Source organism: Urtica dioica, chromosome 10 (assembly GCF_054948205.1).
Source record: "Urtica dioica subsp. dioica isolate 48M chromosome 10, U.dioica_male_clone48M_v1_H2, whole genome shotgun sequence".
Classification (NCBI taxonomy): Eukaryota; Viridiplantae; Streptophyta; class Magnoliopsida; order Rosales; family Urticaceae; genus Urtica; species Urtica dioica.
Genome location: NC_142765.1, coordinates 25,498,340 through 25,521,494, shown reverse-complemented (window position 1 = coordinate 25,521,494; position 23,155 = coordinate 25,498,340). Strand labels below are relative to the sequence as shown.

Here is a 23,155-nt window from a genome sequence, read left to right as displayed (position 1 = left end):
TGTGAGGATTTCAAGTAGAGAGAGAGAGAGCCGAGAGAGAGAGAGAGAGGAGAGAGATAAGAAATGAAATATTTATTTTTTTAATAATTCATATATCTAATAACAATATTTAAATCTTAAAAATATTTAAAATAATAGAAAATACTCTAATACTGTTTAAAAGTTTGCCACGTCATCATAAAGTTAAACTTAACGTCCAAATATTGACGGAAGTGAGACTTTGTAACACATGTTTGAGTTGTGAGTTGAGTTTTGCAACATTTTCGAGTCCATGGGGTGAAATGAAATCGAGGTACGAGTCCAGAGGGTAAAAAAGGAATTAATTCTTAAATTTAAAATAAAATAATATTCTAATGCTACCCCTTATTCGCAACCCAAACATATATACGCAGCGGTTTGATCGCAACTCCCTCGCCCCGATACAACGGTGCCTGATTGGAGTTGACATGGGATTAAAAAAAAAAGGGTAAAATTATACAAAATAACTAATTGAAACTAATTGATTAGTAAAATAACCAAAATTTCAAATTTTCAACAAAATAGCAAAAATTACATTATCAAATTTTTTTTTTACATCAAGATTAAATTTTTTGACAATTATTCCAAGTAATTTATCACTTTAAAAAAAGTTAATCTCTAAGATTAATTTTGTTTTTGAAACTTACCAAAACACATTTTGGCTATTCCTCTAATTTTCAGCAAACCTATTGACCAAAAAGTATATAGAAAGCACCAACTAAACTTTTAACTGCTGGATTGATAGATAATCACAAAAACGATATGCATCAAATCAAACGTAAACCTTGCAGTAGTGTTTTCAGTAAAATGAAAATATAAAGCTAAGTTATAAGAGTTGCATTTTAATTTTTTTTTTCTTCGGGCAAACCGAAGAAAACAACACAAAAATTCCGAGCTTTTCATTGTTGGGACGAGGAGGACGACCCCGGATCCGCAGCGGACACAGGAGGCGTCGGCGCCGCCGCCGCCGAGGTGGAAGAAGATCCGTGGTCGTAGTTCTGCTGCGGCGGCGGCGGCGGAATCTGCATCGGGTACGGCTGTTGAAACCCGTACGGCGGAGGACGATAAAACTGATGGTGCTGCGGCGGACCCATAGACGTCTGCGGCTGCGGCGGCGGATGCGCATCGGAGGAAGCGACGACCGCGCCCATCCTCTGAGGGTCCATCGACGGGTAAAACGTCCTCTGCGGCACGCCCGGCGGAGCAGCCATGAACCCTTGAACGGGTGGCTGGGAAGCGAGGGCGCGCGGCAACAGCCCCGGGGCAGGGGCGGGGACGGGGGCGGCGGGTTGGTCGGGCCTCGGGGCCTGAGGGCGGCCCCACATGAGCTTGAGGCGGAGGCCCTTGACGACGAGGCGGTGGGAGAGCTCGGCGGCGGCCTTCTCGGCGGCGTCTCGGGTGGTGTAGGTGACGAAGGCGCAGGCGCGCTGCAGCACCATGCGCACGGACTCGATCTCGCCGTGGGCGTAGAAGTTGTCTCTGAGATCCTGCTCCGTGATCCTCTCGTCTAGGCCCCCGACGTACAGCGTCTTTATGCTCTCGTCGTCCGGCGCCTCCAGCGACGGCATCTCCCCCGCCTTGCTCAGCAGCTTCAGCGCCACCGGGTCGTTCACCCTAAACCACATCTCTCTCTCAGCACACAAAACTCCCCCACAGATAATACAGATAAAGATAAAGGATTCATTAGGCATATAGCCATATTTTCAGTTCCACATTGCTATTTAGTCAACGTTTCGTAAATCTTAAGTACATAGCTGATGTAAATATCCCCCTTTTTTATTTCAATGAACGGGTAAATCATGAATGCCACGTCATCTTTATCGATATTTACCTAAGATTTACGAAACGTTAACTATATAGTAATTCTGAACGTTTTAGTTGGCTATTTACCTAATATTTTTGTAAAAATAAGGGTCCATTAAGAAAATAGTCAACTTAAACGTTTGACATTACTAAACAGCTGATGTTTGATAAATCTGAAGTAAATAACTACTTTCATATAACAAACGTCGACTATTTACTAAAGATTTACCTCTGAAAATGACGCTATTTATCTGAGATTTACCAAAAGTTTGATTATCTAACAATGTCAAATATTTAAGTCGGCTGTTTTCCTAATTTTCTGTAACGTAAAGATGATAGTAATACCCGTAGTAACGGTCCTTGATGTTCTGCTGCGAAAGCTCCCCGGTTATGGGCATCTCGTGCCGGTAAGGACACTCCGCGCCCCTCGTGCACTCCCCCCGGATGTAGAAACTGCACACGTGGGCTCGGTTCCGTTGGTAATACGGCGTCGTTCTTTGCAGCTTCAATATCGTGTCATTAGCTCGCGCCTTCCCATACGAAGACTCGTAATCCAACCCCGCTCTCGCCTGCACGCATCGTCAATAAAATGAAACCCATTCGTCTCTCAGTTCGTCTCTCCTGCTCAAAGAAAATTTGCGGTGCCGAAACTGAAGAGAAAAAAAAACAAACCTTGCGGTCGTGTTCTTCGGCGAAATACTCGCGGTTGACGTCGCTCTTGGGGATAGCGTCGGTGGAGTCGATGGAGAGGGCGGTGTCGCGGACTTGGACGGGCAAACCGTACTCGAGATCGAGAAGGCACACTTGACAAACGTTCTTCAGCTTACTGCAAGTCTGGCAGATCTCAGTCTTCTTGAATCGGGCGTCGCGACCGGGCCTCCATCGGAAAACCGTGAACGGTCTCGTGCAAATCTTGCACTCCTTGTCGTAATCGGCTTTCGTCTGCGTTATACAGACATTCACAGAAACTTATTTTTCCAAGCCCCAAACTTTTGATTTTCTAGGGCATCTCTGTATTAGATTATTTTTAAAAAAAAAAAAAAACCCTAAATTTTGTTTCAGGTGGATTACATACACTCGTTCCAAGTGTCTGATTCATCTTCAGATCAGTTCAATTCTGTAATTTTATATGGAAACGAAGGAAACAACTTTCACTTTCCGAAACCCTAAATTGTTTTTAAAGTATAAATAACAAAACCTAAATTTTGTTTCAGGTGATTACATACACTCGTTCCAAGCGGCGGGTACAAACTTCTGATTCATCTTCACAGACATGATCAGTTCAATTCTGTGATTTTATACGGAAACGAAGGAAACAACTTTTCACTTTCCGAAACCCTAAATTGTTTTTTAAAGTGATATCTGGTGTTCCAAGCACTCGAGAGACACGAGGTTCAGATAAGCAATGAAGTCGAAACTTACCATGCGAACATAGGGATTGTCGCCGAGGCATGACTCGCAGATAATTGGAAAATCCGAGCGTTCCCAACCGTCGGCCTCGACATTCCTAAGCAACCTGTGAGCCATCGACAAAGATGAAGAGCTAACGAAGCTCTTTAGGCACGCGCGATTGTAAAATATATGTCAACTAAAAGTAAATTTTCTTTCAAACTCAAAAAAAAAAAAAAAAAAAAGTAAATTTTCTTTCGACCCAATACTCAAATTTAAAAATTAAAAAAAAAATTGAGAAAACCTTTTATAAATATATACACTAAAATGAAACATATAGATTATTTACAATAAACATGACATCTAATGCAATATACTAAAACTAAAAAAAAAACATTTAATTTATTATTCTTATTAACTAGTAAACATATCTATCCGATCAAGTATCCAACTTTTATAGCATGTAAGCGAGTTAAATGTATATTATTTTATACCCGCTTACTTAACTACTATGTATATCCGTTACTTGATCCGCTTCAAAAATTGAGTAAACGGATACAATAAATCGGTTACATGTAAATCGAGTGTATATGTTTCTCTTTTTTTTTCATCTTGTATGGATTTTTCTCTAGTTTTTCGGCTCAGACCCGGCTCAAGCCTTAAGCCAGTGAATCAATGGCCTATTTTCTCATAAGTTTGAAATATATTAAGGTCTCATTAAAAAAAGTATTTTATTTTATTAAAAAAAGCGTCATTTCAAAACTAAAATGCTTGATCATACATAAGTTTGAAATATATTAAGGTCTCATTAAAAAAAGTATTTTATTTTATTAAAAAAAGCGTCATTTCAAAACTAAAATGCTTGATCATACAATACAAAACAAAACAAGGGCCGTGTAAAGGCCCGGTGGCATTATGCAAAGCCCATTATACGCAATGTTAGAAGGAAAATTACAAAAATAATAATTTTTTAAGTCTAACATTTCAAAAATAGATTAAATCCTTTATGAAATAGGCGATTTCAAACAGTAAACAATTATAATCTTTCTAAATTGAATTGTAAACAATAAGAAAAAAAGCTATTTTCGTAATAAAACCTTAATCATGCTATTTTCACGATAAATTACAACAAAAAAAGACTACTAGAAGTAATTTTCACAAATTAGAAAGGCCAATATAAGAAGAATTATAAAGGGTGATTTTGGAAATTATATGTCAAATGACATGAAATTCAGTTAATACTAGGAATTTGCAAAAAAAAAAAAATATGGAATACATGTGTTATTTGACTAATATACCCTTGAACTCATTCTATCTCTCCTTTGCTCATTCTCTCTCTTTTGATCCCTCTCGCTCTCATTCTCTCCCTCTCTATCTTAAAGATATATCCCATCTCAAACCACCGTGCATGCAAAATGACAAATGTCTTGGATTAAAGAGGGCTTTGTTTTCAATTTTGTGGGTGTCAAGGGACTCGTTTTGAAGATCTCGATTTGTAATGATTATGTCATTTTATTCATGCTATATAAATTTTATTTCTTTTTTCGAATTTTTATGTGATACTAAAAGTTTAGATTTAACATTTTCATTTGCGTATTTCGGAAAAAGTCGCAAAACTTTGAAAATATGAAATTATCATAAAGTTGCGGTAGTCTGCGACACATTGTGGAAGTCTACGGCAGGTTGCGGTAGCTTAACCACATTGAAGCATATTGCGACAGGTTGCGAAGCCAGCGGCATAAATAATTTAGAAATTGTATTAATAATTTTTGTTAAACTTTACAGATTTTGGTGGTGTTATTGTCATGTTTGATAGACTTGGAGTCTCAAAAATGGTGAAATGGCCGCGATGACTTAATACATTCTTACTGTTATAATTTGATTTGCATATTCAATATTATGACTTTATACATTCAATATATTTGGAGAACTCGAATAAATATCAGTTATGTTATGGATATTCTATTTATTAAAATATATAGAAGATATTTGATTTGTTCTATTCATAGAATAAATATCTCATATTGATTACAAAAGCTATAAATAGAGAGTTGAGGTAGTGCAAAAATCGCCGATTCAAGTCTATTCCACTCTTGAAATTTTGGCAACCCCTCTCTCTTGGCTTGGACGTTTTTTTCTCTCTCCTAGAGTTGAAAAATTCATTTATACCATTTAGTGAGCATGAACTACCATGATATATGATATTTATCCTGTTAAATACCGGACTTTACATTGCAAGTAAAGGTGGCCATATGGGATCCCGCGGGACCCCGTTTCCCGTATTTTTAGTACCATATGGGAAATGGGAAAAAACCGTATTAGGAAATGTGGTACCGGGACTTTTGTCCCAGAACCATCCGGGAAATGGGACGGAACCGGGATCCCCGTTTAGCACCATTTAGTACCGTATTTTTTAAAATTGTATTTTTTAATTGAAAATAAATGAATTTTTATTTATTTTTTAATGCATTCATGATTAAAATAAAATGAAAAAAAAATAAATATGGGAAATATGGGAATCCCGGAACCGCGAAATATGGTACCGGGAATTCCCGGTACCGTGGAAAATGGTTCCGGGATTTCCCGGTACCATTTTTTACGGTTCCGGGAATCCCATTTCCCGCAAAATATGGGACGGGACCAGGGGATCCCATTTCCTGGGTTCCATATGGCCAGCTTTAATTGCAAGTCACGAGCTTCCAAGCTCACCCAAAAACATGTGAAAGCCCTTAGAGTCCTAGGAAGTTAAGTGCCCTAAAATCATGGCCGTGCAACTTATATTTGTTGAGACAATTGTTTCTTTTTTATTTCTTCCAAGTACTGTAGAAAAATATTATTATATAGTATTCGTAAAAATATTGGTGACAGAATTGAAACCATTTTATCAACTAAAAAAATATAGCTATATTTTTCACTGGGTCCATTTTATTGACAAGCAATCTCTTGTCTCGTTTCTGTATTTGGATTTGTGGGAGTTCAATCTATTTTTTGTATCATTCGTGAAGAAAGTAGCCGATAGAATTTATTGGAGCCACTTGAGTTTCAATATAAAGAAAACAGAATATGACACGCCAAAAAATAATAAAAGTAAAATAAAATAAAACTTGGGACAAAGTTATGGCATATCATTGAAAAAAATAAATGAGAGTTCCATGACTTTGTATTATATCATTTTCTTGCCTATTTTTACGTGTAAAAGATCATTAAGAGAGGAAGAAAATTTCCTTAAAAATCTAAGAATACCAACAAAAATATATGCCCATAAAGGAGGGAGAGAAATAGGGACCACAATGTCAGACTGTATGCTCTACTTTACAATTTATACCCTTCACGCCTATTTAAAAGCGTGAATTTTTTTTTTTGATAAAAACAAAAGCTTGAAAATTTTGGGCCACCATTGTGTTGAATAGTTGGTGCAATCATCTTCCACAACACCCCTTACAGCTTGTTTTTTTTTTTTTTTTTTTTTTTTTATTATATTTTATATCAAATTTACTGTATTGGCCTCTTCATGTGCTGCCTTACAGTTTGAAGAACTATGCCATCACATGAATGAGCATATTATATGGGTGGATTAATTCATGTTATATTGATAAATATCTGTTGTATTGATGCGACAGGGAATATGTTTACTACAAAAAAAAAAAAACAAAAAAAAAACTGTTAGTTTAAAACATGCTTGTGAGTGTTAGCTATATATTACAAAACAATTATCGGAGCGTAAAAAAATAGACAAATTGTACGTTATTGTTATTATTATAATATTTTAAGGAACTAATAAAGAAAATAAAGTAGACAAAGGTAATACTACAAAAATACTAAACCAGAATGAAACTTCAACCAATAAACATGAATGTAAGAAGAAAATGAAAAGGGCAAGACCTGTTGTACCATTTTCTTAAAAAGTTATTCTCCATCCATATGGATGAGTGCGAAACTAGATAAGCAACCACTTTCAAATTCCAATAATACAACGGCGAACAAGACGAGCTCTGCTCAATATATATACGACTCGACTTCACCGTATAACAAATTACTTTTGGAATAATCCCCTTTATAATGGGGCTGAGAAGTTGTGTCTCTCTAGTAATGGCACGTATCAACCATTAAAATTGAAATTTTTGTTGGAATTTGGATATGGTAGTAATTTTTTAAACCAAGCGCAAAAAAACGTTTTTTTTTTTATCTCTAATATAACTCTTTCCAACTTCTAATAAACAGTCATTTTTCTTGATGTTTACACTATTCTTGTAAACCTCTAAAATGTTCTCAGAGCTAATTTTATAAGGTCCTCTATTCATGCATATAAGTGTTTTCGAAACGGTTGTGTAAAGGAAATTATCTCAAAAGTATGACTAATTGGAAGATGTTTTTCCCAATTTCCTTTAAGTAGACTTTATTCCACTTTTACTACAACACATGTCATGGAAAATTGAACTTAATGGCAGATGAAACATGGAAAATATGTCTTTAGATACCAAGGAGATCAAAGTAAATGGGTAATCATAGATGAAACTAATTAAGGGGTGAAATAATCTATCATATGTAAATGAGATGATGTTCGAAGAGTGAACCGATAATAATAGATTAGACTTGGGGTTGACATAATTGAATTATCATTTTTAAATGAGATGATGTCTAAGGAGGTCATAGTGAATAGATCATGGGAAAAAAATTTCAAATTTTTTGTAATGATCTCCTCTTATCATGGGGACGCAAAAAAATTTCTCTCTGGTAATGATCCATAGCAAACATTAGAATGGAAATGTTTAGTGGAATATTGGTATCGTAGTGATTTTTTAAACCAGGTGCAAGAAAACGTATTTTTATCCCTAATATAATTCTTTTCAATTTTTAAACAATATTTTTTTATGTTTACACTAATCGAAAAGTATTCACAAATAATTTCATAGCGTAAGCTATCCATGCATAAGTTATACATGCATAGAAGTGTATTCAAAACAACTATATAAAGGGATTTATCCCGACAAGTGTCATGAAAAAACTTAATTTATTGGAAAATTTGTTTTTACTTTTTAGATACTGAGATGTTAAAAAAAATCGATAGTTATTAAGAGCATCTCCAATAGATGACAACTTTAGTTGCATGATGATGAAATGGATGACACTCAATGTTTACTCATTGGAGTCAACATAAAAAAAAAAAAAAAAAAAAAAAAAAAAAAAAAAAAGGAGAAAATTGGACATGAGTATAATAAGTTACTATATACATTTCAAAAATAACAAAAACAAAAAAAAAAACTTCCCGGATCAGTTATCAGTTGTAGACGAGGTTTCATTTTCCTATGATTGAATTAAACCATTTTGTTTCTGGACTCGATTTGGGTTTCTTCCATGAATCCTTCCCGATTATTATATAATTAGGACAAAACATGGTTAGTATGAAAGAGCATAAAAAATCAAATAAAACTAACTGGTTCATTATATGCACATTACATTATGTCTCATTTTCATGGGCATAAATCAGTAAAAACAGCTATTAAGGCAACTACATGTTAAAATATTGTTACTACTCCTACCGTAATTATGATTAAATCTTCATCACAATCACAAAACCCATCTTCATCACAATCGGCACCACTATTTTATACGAAGAGTGAGCTAATAAAAGTCTCAAAAGACGTAATGATATGGTAAAAATGAAGATGTGGTTGATACAATTAATCCACGTTTCAATACCAACGTTTTGTGATACAAACCAAACCAACAATCAAAGAAACAAGACTAAAAGCATACCATACTCGAATTCGAAGGTCCATATTTAAACAAAAATATGGTCGAAGAATTCGACTAATGTTTCATAGAGAACAATGGTGATTTTTTTCCAAGAAAAAACAAAATAGTCGAGGTATTTGAGCGGTTTTGAGATAGAAAAGAGAGAAATATGAGTACTTGGTGAGCAGTTTTGATATAAAAGAGAGAGAGAGAGAGAGAGAGAGAGAGAGAGAGAGAGAGAGAGAGAGAGAGAGAGAGAGAGAGAGAGAGAGAGAGAGAGAAATTTGAGTATTTGGTACGAACAAAGTGTATAATCAATACATAGTAGACGTGACTTATTTGTATTTTATCCAATGCAATCAGTAATAGTGAAATTAGATCGTCGTTGTTAATTGTATTCAATATTAGAATGCTTCAACACTTAATTAGCGTATTCAAATTTCCCAGAGCAAAATAATTCTTGTTAGAAGTCATCCAAACTTCAAAATGCGTCTCTATATTTTTCTGAATCGAAAATTGCAATTCTTTCCAATTCTATGTTATTTGACTCATCAAGCCATTTCTATAAGGAGATGTGTATCATTCTAAATTTCATTTAATTGTGAAACGGAGTCATAAACTTATAACTGTTGGTCGTACTCGTGTTGCAATTAAATGCAAATACATTGCATTGCTATAATTTCAGTCCTTGTTTTTTGTTCTATATTTTTTCTTTAATCGGCCTGCTCATACTTATTGTCGTGGTTGAATAGTTCAAAAGAAGTATGTCGTGATTAGCACTCTGATGAAATAACATCATTAGAAGTATGTTTGCTAATATTTTACTTTTAAGTCCTAAAAGAAAGAGATTGATGCCTAAGATCATCTCTAACCCAAAAAAATATTTTGCAATATTCTTTTATGGTTCCTAACATAGTCTATTTATAATTTCTCACCACCTCCAAAATAGATGTCTGTGGATTCAATCCTCATTAGCAACAAAGATGGCTTAAAAAAAAAAACAATACTGTTGGTTATTATGTGACAAATGAGTAATGAGTGATGTGTTATATATTCTAAATTTTAAGTACAATTCACTTGAATACATTTTTTTTTTCAAGGGGCTTAAATACTTCTTTAGGGTTTAGGGCACTTAAATCTAAAGTAAAGACGAAAAATAAAAATGAAATTAGTGAGTCGATTAATGAGTGGCTTTTTAAGTACCCGACGTTGAAAATGAAAATAGACGGAAAGGACTTGATTCAATAGAATAGACATCTCAACTAACTTCACTAAATCAGACCACAAACCTCAATTTTATCGGATGAGATGTTGTGATTTGCCACCGAAAAAATTTAAAGCAAAAAACAGGAAAGAAGAATAAAGCGAGAGTTATAATTACAGACCAGCCAACCAACCAACATCATGAACAATTGGAGCACATATTCACCGAATGTATATTGATATGAAAGAAAGAAAGAAAAAAAAAAAAAAAATAACAATGAACAAAATGAAACAACAAAAAAAAAAAAAATTGAACAATTTAGAATTTGGATCCTAAAAGAAGAGATAATAAACATACAAGGCAACAAAAACACACTTAAATTTTTTTTTTTATCAGCGCCACCCATCATGCAAAGATGATTCTAAAAAACAACAAAAAAAAGATTAAAAATTAAAAAAAAAAAAAAAAAAAAAAAAAAACTGTGAATCAATCTGCTTCCTTGACAAGATGGTCTTCATCGTGTTCCCTGAGAGTGTTGCGGCAGAGATCTTGGATGCGTCGTGTGACCTCGGCCATGGAGGGGCGGTTGTCCGGGTAAGGCGCGGCGCAGTCTATGGCGAGCTGCAGCATCTGGACCATCTCGTCCTCGACGTTCTGGTAGCGGAGAAGCTCGACGTCGAACACCTCGGAGGTCCACTCGTCCTTGACCACGGACTGGACCCACCTCGGCAAGTCGACGCCCTCCTCGTTGAGCAGCGCGTGCGTCGGCGGCTTCCCCGTCAGCAGCTCCAGCAGCAGCACCCCGAAGCTGTACACGTCCGCCTTCTGCGACACCTTGCGCGCGTCCGTCACCTCCGGGGCCCGGTACCCCCCCGCCCGGTTCGGGCTCCCCGTGGGCCCCACCAGGTGGGCCAGCCCGTGGTCCGACACCTTCCCCTTATGCGACTTGGTCAGCAGGATGTTCGACGACTTTATGTTCCCGTGGGACACCGTCGGCCCCTGCCCGTGCAGGTACTCGATCCCGCGGGATGCCCCCAGCGCGATCCCCGCGCGGATTTCCCAGTTCAGCGGCGTCCGGCTCGCTCCTTTGTTTCCTGATAATATTTTAGTTTGTTTATTTTTTCTAACATCAGATACTACACTTGATCTTTGATCATTGATCTATAATGTTACGAATCTCACATCGAAAGTGGGAACTAACGAGACCTTATAAAGGTCATGGGTTACTCTTCTCATTGTCAATTGGTTTTGAGATGGAACCCCATGATACTTTCACATATAATAATAAGAGCGTATACTACACTTGATCTAGATCTGAATTTTGACTGACCGTGGAGGAGGGCGGAGAGGCTGCCCATGGGCATGTAGTCGTAGACGAGGAGCTTCTCGTCGCGGCTGTAGTAGAATGCGCGGAGAGGGACGAGGTTGTCGTGATTCATGACGCCGACGACTTCGATCTTCTCGCGAAACTCCTTGTCGGAGATGGTGACATCTTTGAGCCGCTTCACCGCAACCACTGTACCGCCCTCGAGCACCGCCTTGTAGGCGGTCCCGAACGTGCCCTTCCCGAGAACCTCCGCCGACGCGCGGAGGAGATCTTCCAAGTCGAACGCCCCCGGCTTGCCGAAGAACACCAGCTTCTTCGCAGCAGCCGCCGCCGACGAAGTGCTGCTGTCGCTGCTCTTTGTTGCCGCCGCCGCCGCCGCTGCGGCGGCGACGGGGTATCCGTTGTTTCCGTTGCCGTTCTCCGTCGGCGGAGGGTGTTTGTCTGCCGTGGAGTTGGAGTCTTCCGGATGGTGCTTCAGTGCGGTGGAGGCGTCCACTGCCCTCGTCTTGTTGATCCGCCTCTTCCGGCAGAGCACGATGAGGAGGATGGCGATGAGAATTGCGGCGAAGACGCATCCGATGACGATTCCGGCGACTGCTCCGCCGGAGAGCCCCTTCCTCTTCCCCCGGCCGCCGTTGATGTCCACTTCGCCGGAAGGCTCGGTCTCGCCGGGGCAGAGATCCAGCGGCTTACCACACAGCGAGTTTCCAGAGAACGACGACAGAGTAAACTTCCTCAGCCCAGCCGGGATCGAGCCGGTCAAGGCATTGTTAGAGACGTTGAACTGGTCCAAGCTCGGAAGCGCCGGGATCGAGCCGGAGAGCCGGTTGTTCTCCACGTAAAACGTCCTCAGCCTCGCGAGCTTCGCGAATCCGGGAGAGATCGCGCCGGAGAAGTTGTTGGACGCCAGGTTGAGCCTCACCAGAGGGAGAGAGAGCAAGAAATCTGGAATCTCGCCGGAGAAAAAGTTCCCCTGGAGGTACAGGTTCCGAAGAGCGACGCAGGACGCCAGATCCGCCGGAAGCGGACCTCGGAGGGCGTTGAGACGGAGACTGAGCGTCCTGAGCGCCGTCAGGTTCCCGACCGTCCCCGTCGGAAGCTCGCCGGAGATGGCGACGCCGGGGAGTCTGAGGACGGTGACTCGGTTGTTCTCGCACCTGACTCCGGCCCAGTCGCAGGGCGTGGTGCTGTTGACGTTCCAGAGGTAGGTTCTTCCGCCGACGGCAGAGCGGAGGGTCAAGAGAGCTGCTCTGTCGGAGCTCAGATCCGGCGTCGCCGCCGGTAGAAGAGCCAAAAGCAGTGAAATTACCGTCACAGCCACCAGCATTGGAAGCCTCTTGACCTCCATCATTGGAAGCATCGAAGCCGGTGGTGTTGTTGAAGTTTCTCTCTTCCCAGTAATTTTTTTTCAGAGCAAGAATTGGTCAAGAGAATAGATTTATGGATATTGAGTGTCGCTGCACAACCTGCATTGTAAGGGTTAAGAGAGAGAGAAAAAAGAAAAAAAGATTGGCAGAGAAGAAGTGAGAGAGACCAGGCTGTGTATTTGTTTTGAGGAGAGAGAGAGAGCTAAAAAGAAAAAGAAAAAAAACCCTAGCTGTACAGGCAGTGAGAGAGAGAGAGAAGAGTGAGCAGTCAACTGGTTTCTTTGCCCTTTAGCTTTTTCTTTTACTTTGTCTTTATTTATTTATATATATGTATATTTTATTATCATTATTATAATATTTAATTTAAGAAAGAGGTTACATTTTGCAATTACCGTTTCCCTAAGTCTACGGTTTTGTGTTGTGTTTGTTTGTGTTGTGTAGTGAATCTTTTTATATTTATATTTATAATAAAGTACTGAAACGGCGAGTTATTAATCAAGGGGATTTACTTGTTTTCTTCACTTTCAGTTATATTTTTTTCTTGAGAGCTCTTAATTTTTGAGATTTGTTGAGTGTTGAAGAAGATCTCCTCCCGAAATAAATATTATTCAATGAAAAGGAAGATGAGGTGGATATCAATACTCGTAAAAGTCGTAATGAAGAAAGAAGTTCAATTCTCACATCCACCTTCTATAATTGCATGTCTCTTTAGATTTGTTTAACCCAAACTACTTAAATAATTGACAATATCACTGCCAGCTTAGAATTACGCTGGAATTTTGAGTCAGTTTTGCAAGATTGATATGGTTGTTTATAAATGTGGGGATAATTAAATAACATTATTATATCTACAACTTGTGTGTAACGTTCCATTCGTTACATATTTCTCAAGTCAAGTTACTTGTTTTTTTGTGTTGTCTGTTTCTTGCGGTTTAAACGTAGAAAAGAATGCACTTTAATGACACTTATATACTTCCTTAAAAAAAAATTATTACATGTATAATCAAATAGTACAAGGAAGAACAAAGTGGCAAAGAAATTCAAACCCAATTGATAAGTTTTAGAGGGGTCTTGTTTCTTTTTTTTCTTCTTTTTTGTTTACATATCCACAGGAACACAACTTTATAACCGCCTAACCACTACATTTATTTTTATTTCTCCATTTTGAAGTCTTATTTTCTTATTAGTAATATTTTTATTAATGAAAATTACACGAGATTAAATACTCATATGATAAACGTAGAACATCTTAATATACACTGAGTAATGTTAGATCAGATTTAATGTCAAATAATGATGTTCGCTTATTTTGTACATGTTTCTAACTAAAAAAGATAAGCATATTAAAAGTCTAGCTCTAGCGAAGTATACGCTCAATAATTAATGAAGAGTTCCAAGCGACCGATAATAGTCTTCCTCTAATCGGATATTGAATGGCAATTAATCAATCTCGAATCCATTATAAAATATTCAAGATACAACGACTAAATAAATTATAAAAAAAACACAATAATCTTGAAAGAAACACAAAATATAAAAATTGAATATTGATACATAACAACGTTGCACGAATAGTATGAAACAATAATGCTATAAGCCACCACGAGAACAAAGACATAGCTGCACCATCGTCGATAGAGATTCACACCTCACCATCGACAATAGCGCGACACATGATCCACGCGACGGAAATTCTACTGCTTGGGTGTTCTGATGGTAATTCTCTACCACTTCTGTTCAAACGCATTTTCCAATCTTTAACGGAACTGAAGCTTCCAACCGTTGAGGACTGGAAATATCCGCTATAAAAATTCGGAATTTCTGTTCCAAAGTAAGAAATTTTCAATTTTTGATCGAAGATATAAAATATTCAACAGTTCACCGTGGCGAACGTGATAATCTGTATCGTTTGTTATTAATCTAACAACCCAACGTTATGTAAAAAAAAATTAGACTGAAATAATATAGTGTCGTTCTCACGAAATCGGAACTTTATTGTAAGTTACAATGAGAGGTCAGAATAATAAAAATTGGCCTCTTCCGATTCCAACGCTCAAGTTTAGATCAAAGTTTAAATCTATCAATTTTTTTGTAGATAAACGTGTTATATTCTACTCTCTATCGATGATGTGACCAATTTTTTGATGTCGAATTCCCAACAAAAATTATTTAGATTCGATTGATAAAAGCAAATGAATCATATACTTACCATTCCATTCCATTGCATATGTCTCGTAGCATTTAACTCATACATTTAATTTTTATTATTATTATTATTCCAACTTACACACATTTTCAATTTATATGTTCTATAGTATATTTTACAACCAATCATAAGAATTACCATAAACTAGTTTTTATAGACAGATGAAATAATAAACTTGGATTTAGTGCAGGAAAAAAAGATGCCTCGTGACATTTGATCAGAGTTGTACAATATGAATATGGTCTACTATCTAAATATGTTTAACTCATATCATCAAATGTAGTAAGACTCTAGCACTTTATGGGTTCATGGGAGGACAGATGAATAGGATTATAATGAAATTGTCGGATATTTTCTTAAAATAGGCTTTTTGGTGTCTGAAACATTAGCCAATAATCTTTTTGGCATTTTTTTTTTTTATCGATATCTTTTTGGCATTTCATGATAGTTGATATTGCACACAGAATTTATTTTTATAATTTTTTAAAGTAATTTTATCGTCTATAAGAAATTGAAAATAAATATATATATATATATATATATATATATATATATATATATATATTATATGTCAGACTGCCACTTCTATCCACATTGAGAATCAACCTTTCAACAATATATAAGATGAACTGTCAAATTTTGTCTAGGCTCTTGTCAGGTTCGGAGTGCCTTGAGTGTTCGAGATTGGTGATGTTTTTGAGCGTTTGTATGCTTTGAGACAGTGCTCTTGCTCGCTCAAAGAATTGCAGAAGATCTTCGTTGAAGTGGATTGAAGAAATTCGAAGTCGAGATTATTTTTTTCGATCAAAATAGATATTTACCTTATTCGTTTGATTTGTCTGTCTTTTTCTTCTCATTTTTCGTTTATGACAGTTTTTTTATTGATTGAGGGTCCAACATCTTTCCGAGATTTTTGTGCGGTGGTAGCCAATTTTGACGGTTAATGAAAATTTCCGTAAAAAAAAATAATATAAGATGAACTTGAGTTATTGATGGTACAAATTTTTTTATGTTCAGCGCTTGTTTCTTGTTAGAATTTGACGACTAACAAAAACATAATGTTCCGTTTTAAATAGAGCAATGCTATTTAGCACAGGTCACAAATGTGAACGATCCACACATTTTTTGACACGTGACACTTTTTTTAATCACTTTTTGGTGTTTAATGCTTTTGGTGGGAGTCGTGTGAACTCGTGACCCGAGTTACAAAGCATTTCCGTTTTAAATATGATTGAAATTTTGGCCAAATCATAATAAACATGATTTTTTTTATGTGTAATTAGTACAATTCATATAAAAACAATTTTTTAACGGCGTTTTTTCTTCTTCATAATGCCCCGTTAAATGCCATATTTGTAAAGAATGATGCACTGATTTTCACACTTCTAGTTGAACTTTCATTGCAAAACGAGTAAATATAGTTAGTTAGTCACATCTACTCTCATGGGCGGTTATTGATGCTAGCCTCTCCAATGTTCCCAACCGTGTTATCACGTACCTCGTCAAGGCAAAACATGGTAGCACATATTTTAGCCCGGGAATTATTTACATTTGAATCCAACGTGTCATGAATTTTAGAAACTCATTGTATCGCTACTCTAGTGGATGGTGATTTAAGAAGACATGTTTCATATGCTAAAAAGAGGTATACTTTCATGAACAACAACATGGTAAATAGCATAATTTCAAATAGAAAAAAGGAAAGTAAGTATGCACTAAAATAAATGTATCTCAATTTATTTATCTTGTAATTTTCAATTAGATGCACGTGTTTCCTATTTTAATGTAGTCAACATTGACTATAAAATTTCTTCCTATCAACGAAACTGCAAAATTAAAAAATCCCGTGTGGAAATATCGATACCAAAGCCATGGTGCACTTAATTTCTGTTCACGCAATTTAGAATAATGAATTGTCAATATTGTAACAACGACTGTGACGCAGTAGGTATGCAATTTAAATTGATTATCATTTTAATTTTACAAAAGGCTCCTCACGAAAATATATATTAATTAAAGTAAAAAAGAAAAACGGCTAAGATTATAAAAATAAGCTTAAAAAAATTAAAAATATCTTAAAAAATCTGAAAAATGGATCACAATCACAATAATACACCAAAAATGGTTGAGTTATCACTCTTTTCGAATAACAAGTACCACCCCATATTATCGATGGCGTTCTAGGAGACCGCCCGTCAGAGTGAGATACGCAAAATAAATAAATAAATAAATAAAATAAAATCTCATATCTAAGGCATTAGACCTAAAGAACGGAACGTAAAAATCGCTCTAATAAAACTTCAGTGATACAAAAATCATATTCATGTCTGGATTATGAAAATATAAAAGTAGAGAAAAAAAAAACTTTTTCAATTGGAGATGCTCAATTGATGTTGATGTGTACAAAAATGGAGACAGACTCATAGTGGCAGAGATGACAACGACTCTAAGCTTCGGACGATGAACGCGAGGAGCCAATAAACTCTGTATGATGATACAGAAAAAAAAAAAAGAAAAAAAAAAGAGAGAGAAACACTTTCTCCCATACTCTAAGAGAGGCGGCAACACAAAAAAATTTAAACGTGATCCCCTCCAATTTACGGATATCCGTTTTTCTACCCTATAATATATTTGAAAAGAGAATTTCATAATGTACACCTTCTAAGTTAGGAATTATTAAGAATGGACTTCCTACTTGCAAAATATATAGGAACGGACTTTTGACTAAAAAAAGACAAAAATACTCATATCATTTATATTTAAATTATTGACTTTTTCTCATTTACTCTCTCTCTGTATTGACGAATTCGAGATAACTACGACGAATACCAGCGATCTCCAACAAACACGTATGAAAATAATTTTTTCATTTAACTTTATCATTGGATAAAATATTTTCATCGGAATATATAGAAAATTATCGAAATTAATCAGAATAAAGAAAACCAAGGAAGCAACGATTACAAAAAAAAAAAAAAAAAAGTCGATATTACTTTTAATTCAACTTAATTTCGATTACTTCCGATTAATTATGATGATTTACGATAAATTTGAATGACTTAAATGATAAATTCAACATTCAACATTTTCTTAAATGATGGACTTAAACGTATTTGAGCCAAATTTAATTACTTATTTATTTATTGGTTTTAGAGAGAGGCCAATTTTATATATGCACACTAAAACCTCCACACGTAAGAAAAAAAAAACCAAAAAACAAAAAACTCTTTTTTTATTGTAAACTAAAAGCGGCAGCGTTCTGGTTAACAAGTCAAAATGTTTACCAATGCAGGAGAGTTTACAGCCGTCCGATCAAAATCGAATAATCGCCTTAGCCACCGACGTATCTGACCGTTAGACGAAGGGAATCACATATACATTGTCGTTGTCGGTTAGCCCTTTGCGTGGGACCCATCTCTAGATAACACCAAGTTTTGTTTTTATTATTATTTTTTTTTTTTTGAAACACATACACTTAAATGACCGTTTTATTTAAGCTAAAGTCCAAAAGAAAAATACTGATTAAGACTGTCTATCTACCAATCTCACTTATGTAATTGTTAACCGATAAAACAGATTTATCCTCCTCCCTTATTTCTTTCTTAGTTCTGCCAGCAAATTAGCATAGGATATAGGAGAAATAAATTATTTTTGTAGCTCAATATGTAACTAACTTATTACAGAATTATGAGATAGAGGAATATATATAAATAGACAACATTATGGAGACTGCATAAATCATTTCAAGATTCTCATATATATACATATATATATATATAATATGATCATTTTCCATTGGATTCTTATTCTCGTGAGTTTAGTCTAGTACAGAAGTCTATAAAAAGGTGTATAAATTTGACAAAATAGGCATAGAAACAATAGTAAAAATATATTTTATATTGGGGAAGCTTCTTAAATTGCATCCAATGATTTATAATATATCCGGCTACTGATATGTGTGTGTGCCATTCATGGTGTTATTATCAATAAGTAGCATAAACGTGAATAATAATAATAATATTATGAATTCGTTTAGAGGCTAAATTTTTATGAGGTTGCGATGTAAGTCAAGCCAATACTAATGCGTTGATGATTCTTTAATTTAGTCTATTGCTCGTTCTCATTATGTTTGCTTGATTACTAGCCGTTCATATTGTTATGTTTATTGATTAGCTTCCTTTAATGTGTTATCTAGGATTATTTTCTTTTCGAGAGAGAGTAAATTATTGTGGTTTTGCTATAATCATCATTATCGACTTAAATTAGTAGAATACTTTAAGCGAAGTGCAGTTGTTTGAATTCTTGTTTTTTATGCGCTTCGCACCATTTGAGCCGAGTTCGAGTACCCAAATTCTTGCTTGCTTCTAAATCACTTTTCACTATCTTTGTTCTTCTCGTGTAGCTTTCAACCGTAAAACCTTGTGTCTCCTTGTAGTGTTCCTCGTTCCCAAACACCTATCAAATAGAAAATCTAGAACAATTGGTGCATGAACCGAATCATGAATGAGAAGATTACAACAAAATGAATTATATTATCATAAAACTTTTATACAATTTGATTATGTATATGATACAATAAAACGTCACATTTTGAATAGTATATTATCAAGGATAGTCCCACATCGATTGAGTATTACGATCCTGGGCTCTTTATAAAGATTGTGGGTTACTCCTCTAATCATCAAGCTTGATTTTAGATGGAACCTCACACTTTTAAGATATATATATATATATTATGTGTGTGTTTTTAAGTGTATATTTTTTTATTTTAAAAAGAAACGTACGTTTGCAATATATAACAAAAAAAAGTGTACAAATCCAGTATAGTACGTGTTTTATTTACTCATTTCACAAAAATAATTAACTATATATATATATATATAAATATATTATGGGGTGATTTCAATGCTATATGACCGAGCCCTTAAAAATACAAAACTATGTTGTTACCCTCCTTTTTCCCCTTTTTCTATGGTGAGTTTTTCTCCTTTTCATGGGTATTTGGGAAGTAACGTGTGTAAAAAGAGTAAAGCTGTTTTATTCATCAATTAAAAAGAGAGCCGACAAAATAAATAATAAATAATAAATAATCAATAATAAAAATATAAATAGACTAGAGGGCGCCTTTCCAACTAAGTCTCACCAAATTTCGAGCTAAAAAAAAAAAAAAAAACTATGTCTCACCAAACAGCTAATTAAATTTATTAATTGTGATAATGTATGGAATGGAATGCGTTGGCAAAATACACAAGTTTATGGTTCTTAATTAGAAAGAAAAGAAATATAATCGTAGTCCATCCCATTGATAGTCCTACCTAATAAACATGTTTCTCTTCAATCCTTGTTGTTACTAAAACGAAAAATACATATCTGATCTGGTTGGTAAATCACATTCTTTATTCTTAATTTACGTCTAATTATGCTTTGTAACTTTCATTATCGAATTGTTGTTGCTCCACTAAACCTTTCAAACTTGAGGTTGACGATTAGCCTGGTCTTTGGAAATTATACCGCATTGATTTTTTTTTTTTTTTTTTTTTTTTTTGTAAAGATTCAACAGATACAATAATATTGTCATGCTTTTTGCCATTTTGATTGATTAATGATTCATAAGTTGTATGTAAATCTGTATTTGATTGTTGACCAATCCATACCTAGACCTAGACTACGTGGGTGCTAATCCTCATTTGAAATAGCTATATAAATATTTATATACATAAATAAATATAAACCATCTGAGCTTATTGAAATTTTGTTTAGCTAAATACAAGATGTCGCACACAATATAAAATCAACATATGCGACAATCTGTTTCGATGCAATACATGTATAAAATAAAAGACAAAACGTAAATATAAAAGACATAAAGAATGATAATTCAGTTCGACGCAACATCACCTACTATGAAGGGCAGTGTGCTCAGTGGTAAAGAAATTCATTATACCAATAAGTAATCAATAGCACAACAATGAAACTTATATTAACAAGAAAAATTAGTCGATCTAAGCCACATCAAACGTTGCAATTGTAATCTAGCCAACATTTCGCTTAATTTTCGAATCTAGCCAAATTTGATGACGTGTCATATTTATGTAAGATGGTATTTACTATATTAGCCTTGGTTTGGTTTCAAAAATACTAGCCCACGTTTTGAAACTTGGTTTGTAGCCGAATTTGTTATATTCGGTTTATATTTCGAATTTTAAAAAAAATTCTATACTTGGCAAAGTTGGTTATTGAGCGTTTTTTTCTTTAATGAACATTATAGCCGTGTAAGCAAATACAGTGCAAATGTTCGTAAATTTTTGTTAATCTCCGTTGCTTTGTTAATTTATGTTAATTATGGTAAATTTACATATGTGCAGGTAGAGCCGATTTCTTTCATTTCCTTTAATACGGTATTTTTGTTTTCCAAATTTATTTTCTAATTTTGAACGAGATTTTATCATAATTACGTGTATTCATTATCTTGTTTGACTTATTCAATCAAATAAATATTTCCTTTCCCTTTTAATTACATCACCGAATCTCATATTATGAATTCAAAAAGCTGAAATTAAATTGCTGAAATTATAGCCGTGTAAGCAAATACAGTGTAAATTTTTGTTAATCTCCGCTGATTTGTTAATTTCTGTTAATTATGGTAAATTTTTTGTGCATTTATTGCATTAAATTTTATCTTTTAATTACATCACCGAATCTCCTATTAAATTAGCTAAATATCCAATTAAATTGTGAAAAAATCTGAAATTAATTGACTGTATACAATTCAAACCGGTCAAACGTGGGCTAGTGTTTTGATCAAATAAGTATAAGAAAAAGGATAAATTAGGTATTTTATATCCGTAAATTTCAGTAAATGGCTATATTGCAAAATTTACCAAACGTTGGCTAGATTCCAAAAACCATGTTTCAAAATGGCTACGTTGCTAGTTTACCCTATTAACAAACCCCGTCTCAATGTCATTTTTCTATTACTATCCGTGAATTCCAAATCACCCCCCCCCCCCCCCCCCCCCCGGAATCTGAGATCCTCTCAAACACTCTCCCAGTGTTTGATATTCTTCGATATCAACGCTCGCGAAAAATTTCAATCACAAAACCCAACAACTCTCTAACACTCATATGTCTGGAAAAATATTCAAAGAATTACACCACACACATCAAACAATTAGTTTCTCAGTCTGCTGATCGTGCACGTCTAAAAACCCTTAAAGAATGATGAATGCGTCAAGACTACTAAGGGTGAAACACTTGGATTTTATAGTAGTCAGCACCTCTGAAAGTCGAACTAGGGTTTCCTTAACCGTATATGCGACGAGAACTAATGTAGAAAGTCTTCCGCAAATCAATCTGATAAAACAGGAAACTTGCCAGAAATACATTTCTGCACACAGTGGACAAGATGTCTCGACATATCCTGAAGCAGGTTACCAAACATCTTACCAAACAAACTTGCAATAAAAAAAAATAAGCCAACAACAAACGTAGCAACAAACTTCCCCTTTGACTATTTTTTATGCAAGCATTTTCATATTAGTACTCATCAGATAAAGTCTTCTAAAAATAAATTGACACTCCAAACAGAGACTATCAATTAACAAGTCAAAATAAGTGACAAATTAACTACCTCCCCCTTTGATTGCCTCAAAAACATACCAAATGCAAGAATATACCAACTCAGAAAGAAGCACAAATCTGATAAACATAGAGTACTAGAACAAAGTAGCAGAAAAGACCCACATAAAAAAAAGTTGTCTAACCACACATACCAGAAGACAAGAGGCTGATCATACACAACAACCACAAGTATAGTCTTACACAAAACATAACAAATGCAAGAACTAGAGGAACACGATCAACTATCACAATATCCATATAGTACAAACCAAGAACACAAAATATCAAGTAGAAGGAGATCCAGTAGATCCATCCTCAGCATCACTTTCTTCTTCGTCTTCATTATTACCAACTTCAACATCATCTTTTTCATCTTCTTCTCCTTCTTGAGCAAAAGGGGAGGCTGAGAAGTAGAAGCACCATCGGGGCAAGCACTCGGAGTCATGAACCTGATCAGACCTCCACAGACTGCTTTTTGGCGAGAA

At 35.4% G+C, this 23,155-nt stretch overlaps 2 protein-coding genes across 2 annotated transcripts; both read right to left on the bottom strand.

The window, feature by feature from the left end:
* Nucleotides 1-764: 764 nt before the first annotated feature.
* Nucleotides 765-3,430, bottom strand: LOC149384476 (zinc finger CCCH domain-containing protein 40-like). Its single transcript, XM_089629244.1, has 4 exons — nucleotides 3,244-3,430; nucleotides 2,494-2,763; nucleotides 2,167-2,390; nucleotides 765-1,632 (listed from the first exon to the last, which is right to left on the bottom strand). Exons 1-4 carry the CDS (start codon nucleotides 3,346-3,348, stop codon nucleotides 918-920), a joined length of 1,314 nt encoding a protein of 437 aa, XP_089485370.1. The 5' UTR covers nucleotides 3,349-3,430; the 3' UTR covers nucleotides 765-917.
* Nucleotides 3,431-10,323: 6,893 nt separating this feature from the next.
* Nucleotides 10,324-13,138, bottom strand: LOC149384475 (putative inactive receptor kinase At1g48480). The gene is made up of 2 exons (XM_089628449.1): nucleotides 11,481-13,138; nucleotides 10,324-11,244 (listed from the first exon to the last, which is right to left on the bottom strand). The coding sequence occupies exons 1-2, from the start codon at nucleotides 12,835-12,837 to the stop codon at nucleotides 10,637-10,639; spliced, it is 1,965 nt and encodes a 654-aa protein (XP_089484575.1). The 5' UTR covers nucleotides 12,838-13,138; the 3' UTR covers nucleotides 10,324-10,636.
* Between the last annotated feature and the right edge of the window lie 10,017 nt (nucleotides 13,139-23,155).

What these genes read in the sequence shown, in the direction of transcription:
- LOC149384475 (XM_089628449.1), bottom strand. Translation starts at nt 12,837, where the DNA reads ATGCTTCCAATGATGGAGGTCAAGAGGCTTCCAATGCTGGTGGCTGTG. An exon ending in CCTCTCCGCCCTCCTCCACG is followed by an intron (nt 11,245 to 11,480) that starts GTCAGTCAAAAT and finishes AAATATTATCAG; the next exon opens with GAAACAAAGGAGCGAGCCGG.
- LOC149384476 (XM_089629244.1), bottom strand. Translation starts at nt 3,348, where the DNA reads ATGGCTCACAGGTTGCTTAGGAATGTCGAGGCCGACGGTTGGGAACGC. An exon ending in ACAATCCCTATGTTCGCATG is followed by an intron (nt 2,764 to 3,243) that starts GTAAGTTTCGAC and finishes TGTATAACGCAG; the next exon opens with ACGAAAGCCGATTACGACAA. An exon ending in CCGAAGAACACGACCGCAAG is followed by an intron (nt 2,391 to 2,493) that starts GTTTGTTTTTTT and finishes CGATGCGTGCAG; the next exon opens with GCGAGAGCGGGGTTGGATTA.